This window comes from Lagenorhynchus albirostris, chromosome 15, assembly GCF_949774975.1.
Source record: "Lagenorhynchus albirostris chromosome 15, mLagAlb1.1, whole genome shotgun sequence".
NCBI classification, from domain to species: domain Eukaryota; kingdom Metazoa; phylum Chordata; class Mammalia; order Artiodactyla; family Delphinidae; genus Lagenorhynchus; species Lagenorhynchus albirostris.
Window position 1 is genome coordinate 30,477,953 of NC_083109.1, and position 17,087 is coordinate 30,495,039.

Consider the following 17,087-nt stretch of genomic DNA (forward strand, 5'->3'; position numbering starts at 1 on the left):
AGACGGGCGCAAGCTGCGGCTATCAGAGCGGACACCAGAGACGGGCATGAAACGCTAAGGCTGCTGCTGCCGCCACCAAGAAGCCTGTGTGCGAGCACAGGTCACTATCCACACCTCCCCTCCTGGGAGCCTGTGCAGCCCGCCACTGCCAGGGTTCCATGATCCAGGGACAACTTCCCCAGGAGAACACACAGCACGGCTCAGGCTGTTGCAACGTCATGCCAGCCTCTGCCACCGCAGGCTCACCCCGCATTCCATACCCCTCCCACCCTCTGGCCTGAGTAAGCCAGAGCCCCCTAATCAGCTGCTACTTTAACCCCGTCCTGTAACAGGTGACCTACACGCAGAGGCAGGGCCAGATCCAAAGCTGAACCCCAGGAGCTGTGTGAACAAAGAAGAGAAAGGGAAATCTCTCCCAACAGCCTCAGGAGTAGTGGATTAAATCTCCACAATCAACTTGATGTACCCTGCACCTCTGGAATACTTGAATAGACAACGAATCTTCCCAAAATTGAGGCAGTGGATTTTGGGAGCAATTGTAGACTTGGGGTTTGCCTTCTGTATCTAATCTGTTCCTGGATTTATGTTTATCTTAGTTTAGTATTTAGACTTTATTATCATTGGTAGATTTATTGATTTGGTTGCTCTCTTCCATTTTTAAAATATATACAGATATATATATATATATATATATATAATGTTTTCCTTTTTCTCTTTTTGTGAGTGTGTATGTGTATGCTTCTTTGTGTGATTCTGTCTGTATAGCTTTGCTTTTACCATTTGTCCTAGGGTTCTGTCTGTCTGGTATTTTTTTTGTAGAGTTTTTAGCAATTGTTATCATTGGTAGATTTGTTTTTCGGTTGGGTTGCTCTCTTTTTTCTTTTTTTTTCTTTTTTATTACTTTTTAATATTATTTTTAAATTTTAATAATGTTATTTTATTTTATTATTACTTTCCTTCCTTCCTTCCTTCCTTCCTTCCTTCCTTCCTTCCTTCCTTCCTTTTCTTTCCTTCATTCTCTCTCTCCCTCCCTCCCTCCTTCCTCCCCCCCCCTTTCTTTCTTTCTTTTTCTCCATTATTTCTGAGCTGTGTAGCTGACAGGGTCTTGGTGCTCCAGCCAGGTGTCATGCTTGTGCCTCTGAGTTGGGAGAACCAGGTTCAGGACATTGGTCTAACAGAGACCTCCCAGCTCCATGTAATATCAAATGGCAAAAGCTCCCCCAGAGATCTCCATCTCAACGCTAAGACCCAGCTCCACTCAACGACCAGCAAGCTACAGTGATGGACACCCTATGCCAAACAACTAGCAAGACAGGAACACAACCCCACCTATTAGCAGAGAGGCTGCCTAAAATCATAATAAAGTCACAGACACCCCAAAACACACCACCAGACGCAGTCCTGCCCACCAGAAAGACAAGATCCAGCCTTATCCACCAGAACACAGGCACCAGTCTCCTCCATCAGAAAGCCTACACAACCCACTGAAACAACCTTAGCCACTGGGGGCAGACACCAAAAACAACGGGAACTAAGAACATGCACGTTGCGAAAAGGAGACCCCAAACACAGTAAGGTAAGCAAAATGAGAAGACAGAGAAACACACAGCAGTGGAAGGAGCAAGGTAAAAACCCACCAGACCAAACAAATGAAAAGGAAGTAGGCAGTCTACCTGAAAAAAAATTCAGAGTAATGATAGTAAAGATGATACAAAATCTTGGAAACAGAATGGAGAAAATACAAGAAATGATTAATAAGGACCTAGAGGAACTAAAGAGCAAACAAACAATGATGAACAACCTAATAAATGAAATTAAAAATTTTGTAGAAGGAATCAATAGCAGAATACCTGAGGCAGTAGAATGGATAAGTGACCTGGAAGATAAAATAGTGGAAATAACTACTGCAGAGCAGAATAAAGAGAAAAGAATGAAAAGAACTAAGGACAGTCTTAGAGACATCTGGGACAACATTAAACACACCAACATTCTAATTATAGGGGTCCCAGAAGAAGAAGAGAAAAAGAAAGGGACTGAGAAAATATTTGAAGAGATTATAGTTGAAAACTTCCCTAATATGGGAAAGGAAATAGTCAATCAAGTCCAGGAAGTGCAGAGAGTCCCATACAGGATAAATCCAAGGAGAAACATGCCACGACACATATTAATCGAACTATCAAAAATTAAATACAAAGAAAAAATACTAAAAGCAGCAAAAGAAAAGCAACAAATAACATACAAGGGAATCCCCAAAAGGTTAACAGCTGATCTTTCAGCACAAACTCTGCAAGCCAGAAGGGAGTGGCAGGACATATTTAAAGTGATGAAAGGGAAAAACCTACAACCAAGATTACTCTACCCAGCAAGGATCTCATTCAGATTCGACAGAGAAATTAAAACCTCTATAGACAAGCAAAAGCTAAGAGAATTCAGCACCACCAAGCCAGCTTTAAAACAAATGCTAAAGGAACTTTTTTAGGCAGGAAACTCAAGAAAAGGAAAAGACCTACAATAACAAACACAAAACAATTAAAATGGTAATAGGAACATACATATCGATAACACCTTAAATGTAAATGGATTAAATGCTCCAACCAAAAGACATAGACTGGCTGAATGGATACAAAAACAAGACTTGTATATATGCTGTCTACAAGAGACCCACTTCAGACCTAGGGACACATACACACTGAAAGTGAGGGGATGGAAAAAGTTATTCCATTCAAATGGAAATCAAAAGAAAGGTGGAGTAGCAATTCTCATATCAGACAAAATAGACTTTAAAATAAAGACTATTACAAGAGACAAAGAAGGACACCACATAATCATCAAGGGATCAGTCCAAGAAGAAGATATAACAATTGTAAATATTTATGCACCCAACACAGGAGCACCTCAATACATAAGGCAAATGCTAACAGCCATAAAAGGGGAAATCGACAGTAACACATTCTCCAGGATAGATCATATCTTGGGTCACAAATCAAGCCTTGGTAAATTTAATAAAATTGAAATCGTATCAAGTATCTTGTCTGACCACAATGCTATGAGACTAGATATCAATTACAGGAAAAAATCTGTAAAAAATACAAACACATGGAGGCTAAACAACACTACTAAATAACCAAGAGCTCACTGAAGAAATCAAAGAGGAAATAAAAAAATACCTAGAAACAAATGACAATGGAGACACGACGACTCAAAACCTATGGGATGCAGCAAAAGCAGTTCTAAGAGCGAAGTTTATAGCAATACAATCCTACCTCAAGAAACAAGAAAAATCTCAAATAAACAACCTAATCTTAAACCCAAAGCAATTAGAGAATGAAGAAGAAAAAACCCCTAAAGTTAGCAGAAGGAAATAAATCATAAAGATCAGATCAAAAATAAATTAAAAAGAAATGAAAGAAACAACAGCAAAGATCAATAAAACTAAAAGCTGGTCCTTTGAGAAGATAAACGAAATTGGTAAACCATTAGCCACACTCACCAAGAAAAAAAAGGAGAAGACTCAAACTAATAGAATTAGAAATGAAAAAGGAGAAGTAACAACTGACACTGCAGAAATACAAATGATAAGGAGAGATTACTGCAAGCAACTGTATGCCAATAAAATGGGCAACCTGGAAGAAATGGACAAATTCTTAGAAAAGCATAACCTTCCAAGACTGAACCAGGAAGAAATAGAAAATATAAACAGACCAATCACAAGCACTGAAATTGAGACTGTGATTAAAAATCTTCCAACAAACAAAAGCCCAGGACCAGATGGCTTCACAGATGAATTCTAACAAACAGTTAGAAAAGAGCTAACACCTATCCTTCTCAAACTCTTCCAAAATATAGCAGAGGGAGGAACACTTCCAAACTCATTCTACAAGGCCACCATCACCCTGATACCAAAACTAGACAAAGATGTTACACAGAAAGAAAACTACAGGCCAATATAACTGATGAACATAGATGCAAAAATCCTCAACAAAATACTAGGAAACAGAATCCAACAGCACATTAAAAGGATCATACACCATGATCAAGTGGGATTTATCCCAGGATGCAAGGATTCTTTAATATACGCAAATCAATCAATGTGATAAACCATATTAACAAATTGAATAAAAACCATATGATCATCTCAATACATGCAGAAAAAGCTTTCGACAAAATTCAACACCCATTTATGATAAAAACCCTCCAGAAAGTAGGCATAGAGGGAACTTACCTGAACATAATAAAGGCCATATGACAAACCCACAGCCAACATCATTCTCAATGGTGAAAAACGGAAACCATTTCCTCTAAGATCAGGAAAAAGACAAGGTTGTCCATTCTCACCACTATTATTCAACATAGTTTGGAAGTTTTAGCCATGGCAATCAGAGAAGAAAAAGAAATAAAAGGAATCCAAATCGGAAAAGACGTAAAGCTGTCACTGTTTGGAGATGACATGATAGTAGACATAGAGAATCCTAAAGATGCTACCAGAAAACTACAAGAGCTAATCAATGAATATGGTAAAGTAGCAGGATGCAAAATTATGCACAGAAATCTCTTGCATTCCTATACACTAATGATGAAAAATCTGAAAGAGAAATTAAGGAAACAATCCCATTTACCACTGCAACAAAAAGAATAAAATACCTAGGAATAAACCTACCTAAGGAGAAAAAAGACCTGTATGCAGAAAACTATAAGACACTGATGAAAGAAATTAAAGATGATACAGATTGAGAGATATACCATGTTCTTGGACTAGAAGAATCAACATTGTGAAAATGACTATACTACCCAAAGCAATCTACAGATTCAAGGCAATCCCTATCCAACTAACCACCAATGGCATTTTTCACAGAACTAGAACAAAAAATTTCAATTTGTATGAAAACACAAAAGACCCAGAATAGCCAAAGCAATCTTGAGAAAGAAAAATGGAGCTGGAGGAATCAGGCTCCCAGACTTCAGACTATACTACAAAGCTACAGTAATCAAGACAGTATGGTGCTGGCACAAAAACAGAAATATAGATCAATGGAACAGGATAGAAAGCCCAGAGATAAACCCATGCACATATGGTCAGCTTATTTTTGATAAAGGAGGCAAGAATATACAATGGAGAAAAGACAGCTTCTTCAATAATTGGTGCTGTGAAAATTGGACAGCTATATGTAAAAGAATGAAATTAGAAAACTCCCTAACACCATACACAAAAATAAACTCAGAATGGATTAAAGACCTAAATGTAAGGCCAGACACTATCAAACTCTTTGAGGAGAACACAGGCAGAACACTCTATGACATAAATCACAGCAAGATCCTTTCTGACCCACCTCCTAGAGAAATGGAAATAAAAACAAAAATAAACAAATGGGACCTAATTAAACTTAAAAGCTTTTCCACAGCAAAGGAAAACGTAAACAAGATGAAAAGACAACCCTCAGAATGGGAGAAAATATTTGCAAATGAAGCAACTGTCAAAGGATTTATCTCCAAAATTTCCAAGCAGCTCATGCAGCTCAATAACAAAAAAACAAACAACCCAATCCAAAAATGGGCGGAAGACCTACATAGACATTTCTGCAAAGAAGATATACAGGTTGCCAACAAATACATGAAAGGATGCTCAGCATCACTAATCATTAGAGAAATGCAAATCAAAACTACAATGAGGTATCACTGCACACCAGTGAGAATGGCCATCATCAAAAAATCTACAAGCAATAAATGCTGGAGAGGGTGTGGAGAAAAGGGAACCCTCTTGCACTGTTGGCGGGAATGTAAATTGTTACAGCCACTATGGAGAACAGTATGGAGGTTCCTTAGAAAACTAAAAATAGAACTACCATATGACCCAGCAATCCCACTACTGGCATATACTCTGAAAACCATAATTGAAAAGGAGTCAGGTACCACGATGTTCATTGCAACTCTATTTACAATAGGCAGTACATGGAAGCAACCTAAGTGCCCACTGACAGATGAATGGATAAAGAAAATGTGGCACATATATACAATGGAATATTACTCAGCCATAAAAAAACCGAAATTGAGTTATTTATAGTGAGGTGGATGGACCTAGAGTCTGTCATACAGAGTGAAGTAAGTCAGAAAGAGAGAAACAAATACCGTATGCTAATACATATATATGCAATCTAAAAAAAAAAAAGGTTCTGAGGAACCTAGGGGCAGGATAGGAATAAAGACGCAGATGTAGAGAGTGGATTTGAGGACACGGGGAGGGGGATGGGTAAGCAGGGGGAAGTGAGAGAGTGGCATGGACATATATACACTACCAAATGTAAAACAGATAGGTAGTGGGAAGCAATTGCATAGCACAGGGAGATCAACTCGGTGTTTGTGACCACCTAGAGGGGTGGGATAGGGAGGGTGATGCAAGGAGATATGGGCATGTATGTATACGTATAGCTGATTTACTTTGTTATAAAGCAGAAACTAACACAGCATTGTGAAGCAATTATACTCCAACAAAGATGAAACAACCAAACAGAGTCCATCAGCGTCGCGCGGAGAGGAGGTCACCGCTGCTGCCACCGCCACCGCCGGACCCCAGGCCCCCACGACCCCGCCCGCCGCGTCGCCATGGCCTGATGGCTGCGAAGTCCCCCGGGTGCGGAAGCCGCTGCGACGGCGACGACAGCCAGCCACCCGCCACGAGATGGAGCCTGGGACACAAGCATACGACCAAGGGGAGGCACTGGAAGTCCGAGGACGCCTAGGGCCCCCCCGAGGCCGCCGGGCGACCGCAGACCTGATAGCTTTACCACTCCCAAAGGCCCTAAGCCCCATTCTAGATGTTCAGACTGGGCAAGTGCAGTCGAAGAAGATGAAATGAGGACTAGAGTTAACAACGAAATTTCAAGATATAAAAGGAAACTCCTCATAAATGACTTTGGAAGGGAGAGAAAATCATCATTAGGAAGTTCGGATTCAAAGGAGTCTATGTCAGCATTGCCAGCTGACTTGGAGACCAATGAAAGTGTCCTGATGAGAAGACAGAAGCAGATCGACTATGGGAAGAACACCATCGCCTACGATCGCTATATTAAAGTCCCAAGGCACCTTCAACAGCCTGGCATTCATCCCAAAACCCCCAACAAATTCAAGAAGTATAGTCCACGATCGTGGGACCAGCAGATCAAACTCTGGAAGGTGGCTCTGCATTTTTGGAATCCTCCAGCGGAAGGATGTGATTTGCAAGAAATACGTCCTGTTGACCTCGGGGAGATGGAGATGGAATCCGCGGAGAGCAGCTCTGAGTCCCAGACGAGCTCTCAGGATAACTTCGACATGTACTGTGGCACACCCACGAAAGTTAGAAACGTGGACTGCCAGGCAGAGGACAAGTTTGACTTTAAAGCCTGTTTAACTGAACCCTTGAAAGACTTCTCAGCCATGAGCTAACTGTCGCCACCTGGAGGCCACTGGGAGCAGCGCTGCCTCCCCAGGTGGGAAGTGGCCCGCCAAGCATGCATCCTGCGTTTGTAACTGGAGGTTTCTAATAGTGTACAGTCTCATGGTGAATTGTTGTTCTTGCCTTATTTTCTTAAGAAACGTTAATTTTATGTAGAGGGAGTGTATTCTGCATATTTTAAACTGTAAAATGGAACTAAAATTCCAATTCCGAGGAAAATTGAACTCGAAGCAATCTTGCAACAATCTTAATCGCTTAATCTCCCGCATCCTTGAAGTCAACCTGACAAGTGTCAGTGTCAGTGTCCTCATAATCAGATACCTTTAATATCTTTATGGAAAGGGTTAGGGTTTGGGCTGTGTGTTAATATGTCAAGATTGGCTTTTTTCTTCATACAGAGAACTGAATAGTGAGATATTAAATTGAGCTGGTAAATTAATGGGGTTTATGTAAGTTATACAGTCTTAATTTGTTATTTGTAAATAGCACTAAGTAGGCCTTCTATCTATACTGTTTCCAAGAGTTTAGAAAGCAGAAAGATTTAGAAAGAACATTTTTTTTTACAGTCAGTTAATTTACCATGTAAAATTGTTGTGAATGATAATGTGTACAGATTTTCTGTTCAAATATTCAATTGTAAACTTCTTGTTAAGACTGTTGTGTTTCTATTGCTTTTGTATAGAATGACATTGCAAAAATAAAAAGGACCTTCTTTAACTACGTTGCCAAAAAAAAAATTAAAAAAAAGAAAAAAAAAAGAAAAATCCTTTAATGCAGGTTAGCCAATCCAAAAAAAAAACCACCCCTCATTATCAAAGGTTGTAATTAAAATTTTAATTATGATTTTATTGTGTTTTTCATCTCAACTATATAACAGAAACTCCGAGATGACAGAATCTGTGATGTTTTGATCATTATGGCATTCCCAGCATCTAGGATGTGCTGAGAATACATTTATTAAATGAAAGATTAAGTAACAATATAAACTTACCAAGTATATACGCGATCAAATGAAAACTTCTCTCAAAAAACACATTTCAAACAAATATCATATATTAACGCATAAATGTGGAATCTAGAAAAATGGTACAGATGAACCGGTTTGCAGGGCAGAAATAGAGACACAGATGTAGAGAAGAAACGTATGGACACCAAGGGGGGAAAGCGGGGGTGGTGGTGGTGGTGTGATGAATTGGGAGATTGGGATTGACATATATACACTAATATGTATAAAATAGATAACTAATAAGAACCTGCTGTATAAAAAATAAATAAAGTTCAACCCCCCCCCAAAAAAAACCACATTTCAGTGCGTTATATTGTCCCAAATGCCATGTTCTTGAGGCTCTGCAGAAGCCTTCTTGCAATAATCTAGAAGTTTCAGTTTCCGGTATCTTCCCATTCCCTTTTTTGTTCCTATTAGCTTTTTTGAGATATAATTTATGTACCTAAAATTCATTTTCAGTGTACCTTAAGTGTAATTCAATGATTTTTAGTAAATTTTGAGTTGTGCAATCATCACCATAATCCACTTCCAGATCATTTTTATCATCCCCAAAAGGAAACTGTACTCATTAGCTGTCATTCCCTATTCCAACCCCTAGCCCGAGGCAACTACTAATCCACTTCGTCTCTAAAGATTTGCCTTTTCTGGACATTTTATGTACGTGGAATCACAATATATGGTATTTTGTGTCTGGCTTCTTTCATTTAGCATAATGTCTTCAGTGTTCATCCACATTATAGCCTATATTAGTACTTTGTTTCCTTTTATTGACAAATAGTATTCCATTTTAAGGATAAACTGTATTTTCTTTATTCACTTACCAGTTGCCTGGACACTTGGATTGTTTCCATTTTTTGGCTATTATAAATAATACAGTTATAATAATGCTCAGCTGCTATGAACATTCATGTGAAACTTTTTGTGTGGACATATTTTTTCACTTCTCTTGGGTATATAACTAGGAGTGAAGTTGCTGGGTCATATGGCAACTTAATGTTTAACCTTTTGAGGAACTGCCAGACTGTTTTCTAAAGTGGCTGCACAATTTTACAATCTCAGAGGCAGTGTATGAGGGTTTGAATTTCTCCACATCTCTCCAAACTTATCTTTTTGATTTCAGCCATCCTAGTCAATGTGAAGTGGTACCTCACTGTGGTTTTTAATTTGCATTTCATTAATGATTAGTGATACTGAGCATCTTTTCATGTGCATACTGGCCATTTGCATATTATCTTTGTTGAAATATCCGAATCCTTTGCCCAATTTTATTTCATTTTAAAAAATATTTTATTTATTTATTTAGTCATTGTTGGCTGCGTTGAGTCTTAGTTGTGGCATGCAGGATCTTTTATTGCAGCATGCGGGCCCTTCATTGTGGTGTGCAGGCTCAAGAGCACGTGGGCTCTGTAGTTTGCAGCACAGCAGGCTTTCTAGTTGAAGTGTGCAGGCTTAGTTGCCCCGTGGCATGTGGGATCTTAGTTCCCCGACCAGGGAATCGAACCCGTATCCCCTGCATTGGAAGGTGGATTCTTTACCACTGGACCACCAGCGAACTCCCTGCCCAATTTTATTTTTAAAATTTTTTTGAATTTTATTTATATTTTTATACAGCAGTTTCTTATTAGTTATCTATTTTATACATATTAGTGTATGTATGTCAATCCCAATCTCCCAATTTATCCCACCACCACCATCCCCCCCAGCCACTTTCCCCCCTTAGTGTCCCTACGTTTGTTCTCTACATCTGTGTCTCTATCTCTGCCCTGCAAACCGGTTCCTCTGTACCATTTTTCTAGGTTCCACATATACCTGTTAATACACGATATTTGTTTTTCTCTTTCTGACTTACTTCACTCTGTATGACAGTCTTTAGATCCATCCATGTCTCTACAAATGACCCAATTTCGTTCCTTTTTATGGCTGAGTAATATTCCATTGTATATATGTAACACAACTTCTTTATCCATTTGTCTGTTGATGGGCATTTAGGTTGCTTCCATGACCTGGCTATTGTAAATAGTGCTGCAATAAACATTGGGTGCATGTGTCTTTTTGAATTATGGTTTTCTCCAGGTATATGCCCAGTAGTGGCTTGCTGGATCATATGGTAATTCTATTTTTAGTTCTTTAAGGAACCTCCATACTGTTCTCCATAGTGGCTGTAACAATTTACATTCCCACTAACAGTGCAAGAGGGTTCCCTTTCATCCATACCCTCTCCAGCATTTGTTGTTTGTAGATTTTGATGATGCCCATTCTAACTGGTGTGAGGTGATACCTCATTGTAGTTTTGATTTGCATTTCTCTAATAATTAGTGATGTTGAGCAGCTTTTCATGTGCTTCTTGGCCATCTGTATGTCTTCTTTGGAGACATGTCTATTTAGGTCTTCTGCCCATTTTTGGATTGGATTGTTTGTTTTTTTTTAATATTGAGCTGCATGAGCTGTTCACGTATTTTGGAGATTAATCCTTTGTCCGTTGATTTGTTTGCAAATATTTTCTCCCATTCTGAGGGTTGTCTTTTTGTCTTGTTTGTAGTTTCCTTTGCTTGGCAAAGTTTAAGTTTCATTAGGTCCCATTTGTTTTTTGTTTTTATTTCCATTACTGTTAGGAGGTGGATCAAAAAAGATCTTGCTGTGATTTATGTCAAAGAGCGTTCTGCCTATGTTTTCCTCTAAGAGTTTTATAGTGTCTGGCCTTACATTTAGGTCTTTAAATGCAAAAAATGTAAAAAATAAACTCCATTTTGAGTTTATTTTTGTGTATGGTGTTAGGGAGTGTTCTAATTTCATTCTTTTACATGTAGCTGTCCACTTTTCCTAGCACCACTTATTGAAGAGACTGTTTTTTCTCCATTTTATGTCCTTGCCACCTTTGTCATAGATTAGTTGACCATAGGTGCTTTCTATTCTGTTCCATTGAACTATATTTCTGTTTCTGTGCCAGTACCATATTGTCTTGATTACTGTAGCTTTGTAGTATAGTCTGAAGTCAGGGAGTCTGATTCCTCCAGCTCTGTTTTTTTCCCTCAAGACTGCATTGCCTATTTGGGGTCTTTTGTGCCTCCATACAAATTTTAAGATTTTTTGTCCTAGTTCTGTAAAAAATGCCACTGGTAATTTGATAGGGATGGCATTGATCTGTAGATTGCTTTGGGTAGTACAGTCATTTTCACAATATTGATTCTTCCAATCAAGAACATGATATATCTCTCCATCTGTTTAGCTCATCTTTGCTCTCTTTCATCAGTGTCTTATAGTTTTCCGAGTACAGGTCTTTTACCTCCTAGGTATTCTATTCCTTTTTGGGGCAATGGTGAATGGGATTGTTTCCTTAATTTCTCTTTCTGATCTTTCGTTGTTAGTGTATAGGAATGCAAGAGATTTCTGTGCATTAATTCTGTATCCTGCAACTTTACCAATTTCATTGATTAGCTCTAGTAGTTTTCTGGTGGCATTTTTAGGATTCTCTATGTATAGTATCATGTCATCTGCAGTGACAGTTTTACTTCTTCTTTTCCAATTTGGATTCCTTTCATTTCTTTTTCTTCTCTGATTGCCGTGGCTAGGACTTCCAAAACGATGTCAAATAATAGTGGCAAGAGTGGACACCCTTGTCTTGTTCCTGATCTTACAGAAATGCTTTCAGTTGTTCACCATTGAGAATGATGTTTGCTGTGGGTTTGTCATATATGGTCTTTATTATGTTGAGGTAAGTTCCCTGTATGCCCACTTTCTGGAGAGTTTTTATCATAAATGGGTGTTGAATTTGTCAAAAGCTTTTTCTGCATCTATTGAGATGATCATATGGTTTTTCTCCTTCAATTTGTTAATATGGTTTATCACATCAATTGATTTGCATATATAGAAGAATCCTTGCATTCCTGGGATAAATCCCACTTGATCATAGTGAATGATCCTTTTACTGTGTTGTTGGATTCTGTTTGCTAGTATTTTGTTGAGGATTTTTGCATCTAGATTCATCAGTGATACTGGTCTGTAATTTTCTTTTTTTGGAGCATCTTTGTCTGGTTTTGGTATCAGGGTGATGTTGGCCTCATAGAATGAGTTTGGGTGTCCCTTCCTCTGCAATTTTTTGGAAGACTTTGAGAAGAATGGTGTTAGCTCCTCTCTAAATGTTTGATAGAATTCACCTGTGAAGCCATCTGGTCCTGGACTTTTGTTCATTGGAAAATTTTAATCACAGTTTCAATTTCATTATTTGTGATTGGTCTGTTCATATTTTCTATTTCTTCCTGGTTTAGTCTTGGAAGGTTGTACCTTTCTAAGAATTTGTCCATTTCTTCCAGGTTGTCCATTTTATTGGCATAGAGTTGCTTGTAGCTTGTAGTAGTCTCTTAGGATGCTTTGTATTTCTGTGGTGTCCACTGTAACTTCTCCTTTTTCATTTCTAATTGTATTGATATGAGTTCTCTCTTTTTCTTGATGAGTCTGCCTAAAGGTTTATCAATTTTAACTTCTCAAAGAACCAGCTTTTAATTTTATTGATCTTTGCTATTGTTTTCTTTGTTTCATTTATTTCTGCTCTGATCTTTATGATTTCTTTCCTTCTACTAAGTTTGGATTTTGTTTGTTCTTTTTCTAGTTCCTTTGGGTGTAAGATTAGATTGTTTATTTGAGATTTTTCTTGTTTCTTGAGGTAGGATTGTATTGCTGTAAACTTCCCTCTTAGAACTGCTTTTGCTGCATCCTATAGGTTTTGGATAGTCGTGTTTTTGTTGTCATTTGTCTCTAGGTATTTTTTGATTTCCTCTTTGATTTCTTCAGTGATCTTTTGGTTATTTAGTAACTTACTTTTTAGCCTCCATGCGTTTGTGTTATTATTTTTTCCCTGTTGATTTCTAATCTCATAGCATTGTGGTTGGAAAAGATGCTTGATATGATTTCAATTTTCTTAAAATTTACCGAGGCTTGATTTGTGACACAAAACATGATCAATCCTGGAGAATGTTCCATGTGCACTTGAGAAGAAAGTGTAATCTGTTGTTTTTGGATGGAATGTCCTATAAATGTCAATTAAATGTATCTGGTGTATTATGTCATTTAAAGCTTGTGTTTCCTTATTAATTTTCTGTCTGGATGATCTGTCCATTGGTGTAAGTGAGGTGTTAAAGTCCCCCACTATTATTGTGTTACTGTCAACTCCCTCTTTATAGGTGTTAGCATTTGCCTTATGTATTGAGGTGTTCCTATGTTGGGTGCATAAATAATTACAATTGTTATATCTTCTTCTTGGATTGATCCCTTGATGATTATGTGGTATCCTTCTTTGTCTCTTGTAATACTCTTTATTTAAAGTCTATTTTGTCTGATATGAGAATTTCTACTCCGGCTTTCTTTTTTTTTTTTTTGCAGTACATGAGCCTCTCACTGTTGTGGTCTCTCCCGTTGCGGAGCACAGGCTCCAGACGCGCAGGCTCAGCGGCCATGGGTCACAGGCCTAGCTGCTCCGTGGCATGTGGGATCTTCCTGGACTGGGACACGAACCTGTGTCCCCTGCATCGGCAGGCGGACTCTCAACCACTGCGCTACCAGGGAAGTCCTCAAGTGGGTCTCTTGTAGACAGCATATATACCGGTCTTGTTTTTGTATCCATTCAGCCAGTTTATGTCTTTTGGTTGGAGTATTTAATCAATTTACATTTAAGGTAGTTATCAATGTGTATGTTCCTATTACCATTTTCTTAATTTTTATGGGTTTGTTTTTGTAGGTCCTTTTCTCCTCTTGTTTTTCCCACTTAGAGAAGTTCCTTTAGCATTTGTTGTAGAGCCGGATTGGTGGTGCTGAATTCTCTTAGCTTTTGCTTGTCTGTAAAGCTTTTGACTTCTCCATCGAATCTGAATGAGATCCTTGCTGGGTAGAGTAATCTTGGTTGTAGGTTCTTCCCTTTCATCACTTTAAATATATTGTGCCACTCCCTTCTGGCTTGTAGAGTTTCCACTGAGAAATCAGCTGTTAACCTTGTGAGAGTTCCCTTGTATGTTATTTGTCGTTTTTCCCTTGTTGCTTTCAATAATTTCTGTCTTTAATTTTTGTCAATTTGATTACTATGTGTCTCGGTGTGTTTCTCCTTGGGTTTATCCTTCCTGGTACTCTCTGCGCTTCCTGGACTTGGGTGGCTATTTCCCCCCATGTTAGGGAAGTTTTTGACTATAATCTATTCAAATATCTTCTTAGGTCCTTTCTCTCTCTCTTCTCCTTCTGGGACCCCTATAATGAGAATGTTGTTGCGTTTAATGTTGTCCCAGAGTTCTCTTAGGCTGTCTTCATTTCTTTTCATTCTTTTTTCTTTATTCTGTTCCATGGCAGTGAATTCTACCATTTTGTCTTCTAGGTCACTTATCCATTCTTCTGCCTCAGTTATTCTGTTACTGATTCCTTCTAGTGTATTTTTCATTGCAGTTATTGTGTTGTTCATCTCTGTTTGTTCTTTAATTCTTCTAGGTCTTTGTTAAACATTTCTTGCATCTTCTCAATCTTTGCCTCCATTCTTTTTCCGAGGTCCTGGATCATCTTCACTATCATTATTCCGAATTCTTTTTCTGGAAGGTTGCCTATCTCCACTTCATTTAGTTATTTTTCTGCGGTTTTATCTTGTTCCTTCATCTGGTACAAAGTCCTCTGCCTTTTCATTTTGTCTGTTTTTCTGTGAATGTGGTTGTCCTTCCCCAGGCTGTAGAATTGTAGTTCTTGCTTCTGCTATCTGCCCTCTGGTGGATGAGGCTATCTAAGAGGCTTGTGCAAGCTTCCTGGTTGGAGGGACTGGTGGTGGGTAGAGCTGGGTGTTGCTCTGATGGGCAGAGCTCAGTAAAACTTTAATGCGCTTGTTTGCTGATGGATGGGGCTGGGTTCCCTCCCTGTTGGTTGTTTGGCCTGAGGCGACCTAGCACTGGAGGCTACCCATGTCTTTGGTGGGGTTAATGGCAGACTCTGGGAGGGCTCATGCCAAGGAGTACCTCCCAGAACTTCTGCTGCCAGGGTCGTTGTCCCCAGAGTGAGCCACAGCCACCGCCCGCCTCTGCAGGAGACCCTCCAACACCAGCAGGTATGTGTGCTTTGGTCTCCTATGTGGTCACTGCTCTTTCCCCTGGGTCCTGATTCGCACACTACTTTATGTGTGCCCTCCAAGAGTGGAGTCTCTGTTTCCTCCAGTCCTGTCAAAGTCCTGCAGTCAAATCCCACTAGCGTTCAAAGTCTGATTCTCTAGGGATTCCTCCTCCCATTGCTGGACCCCCAGGTTGGGAAGCCTGACGTGGGGCTCAAAACCTTCACTCCAGTGGGTGGACCTCTGTGGTATAAGCGTTCTCCAGTTTGTGAGTCATGTACCCAGCAGTAACGGGATTTGATTTTATGTGATTGCACCCCCCTACTATCTCATTGTGGCTTCTCCTTTGTCTTTGGATGTGGGGTATCTTTCTTGGTGAGTTCCAGTGTCTTCCTGTCAATGATTGTTCAGCAGTTAGTTGTGATTCCGGTTCTCTTGCAAGAGTGAGCACATGTCCTTCTACTCCGCCATCTTGACCCTCCCTGCCCAATTTTAAACTGGGTTATTTGTTTTGTTTTCTTTTTCCTTTTTTTAAAAAAATATTTATTTATTTTTGGCTGTGTTGAATCTTTGTTGCTGTGCACGGGCCTTCTCTAGTTGCGGTGAGTGGGGGTTACTCTTCTTTGCGGTGCACAGGGTTCTCATTGTGGTGCGCAGGCTTCTCATTGCAGTGGTTCCTCTTGTTGCAGAGGACGGGCTCTAGGCACGTGGGCTTCAGTGGTTGTGGCACGCGGGGTCAGCAGCTGTGGCTCATGGGCTTAGGTGCTCCGTGGCATGTGGGATCTTCCCAGACCAGGGATTGAACCCATGTCCCTTATATTGGCAGGTGGATTCTTAACCACTGCACTCCAGGGAAGTCCCTATTTGTTTTGTTTTCTTTTTTTTAAGGATTAAAAAAAAATTATTTATTTTATTTATTTTTGGCTGTGCTGGGTCTTCATAGCTGTACAGTCTTTCTTTAGTTGCGGCGAGCAGGGGCTACTCTTTGTTGTGGTGCGCAGTTTTCTCATTGCAGTGGCTTCTCGTTGTAGAGCATGTGCTCTAGGCAGGCGGGGTTCAGTAATTGTGGCATGCTGTCTCAGTAGTTGTGGCTCAAGGGTCCTAGAGCGCAGGCTCAGTAGTTCTGGCGCATGGGCTTAGTTGCTCTGTGGCATGTGGGATCTTCCCGGACCAGGGCTCAAACCCATGTCCCTTGCATTGGCAGGTGGATTCTTAACTGTTGTGCCACCAGGCAAGCCCTCCCTATTTGTTTTCTTATTATTAAGTAATAAACGTTCTTTATATATTCTGCATACATGTGCTTTATTAGATATATAATTTGCAAATCTCTTCTCCCAGTTTTAGGCTTGTCTTTTCACTTTAATGGTATCTTTTGAATCATAAAAGTTTTAAATTTTGATGAAGTTCATCTTATCAATTTTGTCTTTATTTTTTATTTTTCATTTTTTATTTTTTTGCGGTATGCGGGACTCTCACTGCTGTGGCCTCTCTCGTTGTGGAGCACAGGCTCTGGATGCGCAGGCTCAGCGGCCATGGCTCACGGGCCCAGCCACTCCGCGGCATGTGGGATCTTCCCGGACCAGGGC

At 39.6% G+C, this 17,087-nt stretch overlaps 2 protein-coding genes across 3 annotated transcripts in view; one reads left to right on the forward strand and one right to left on the reverse strand.

Moving 5' to 3' along the window:
* The window catches only part of RNF24 (ring finger protein 24), a 149,628-nt gene that overhangs the window by 57,398 nt on the left and 75,143 nt on the right, over nucleotides 1–17,087 (reverse strand). The gene's annotated exons all lie outside the window — the stretch shown is intronic.
* Nucleotides 6,606–7,419, forward strand: LOC132505976 (histone RNA hairpin-binding protein-like). Its single transcript, XM_060124326.1, is given in 2 exon segments — nucleotides 6,606–6,737; nucleotides 6,739–7,419. Coding segments are annotated over 2 exon segments (813 nt in total).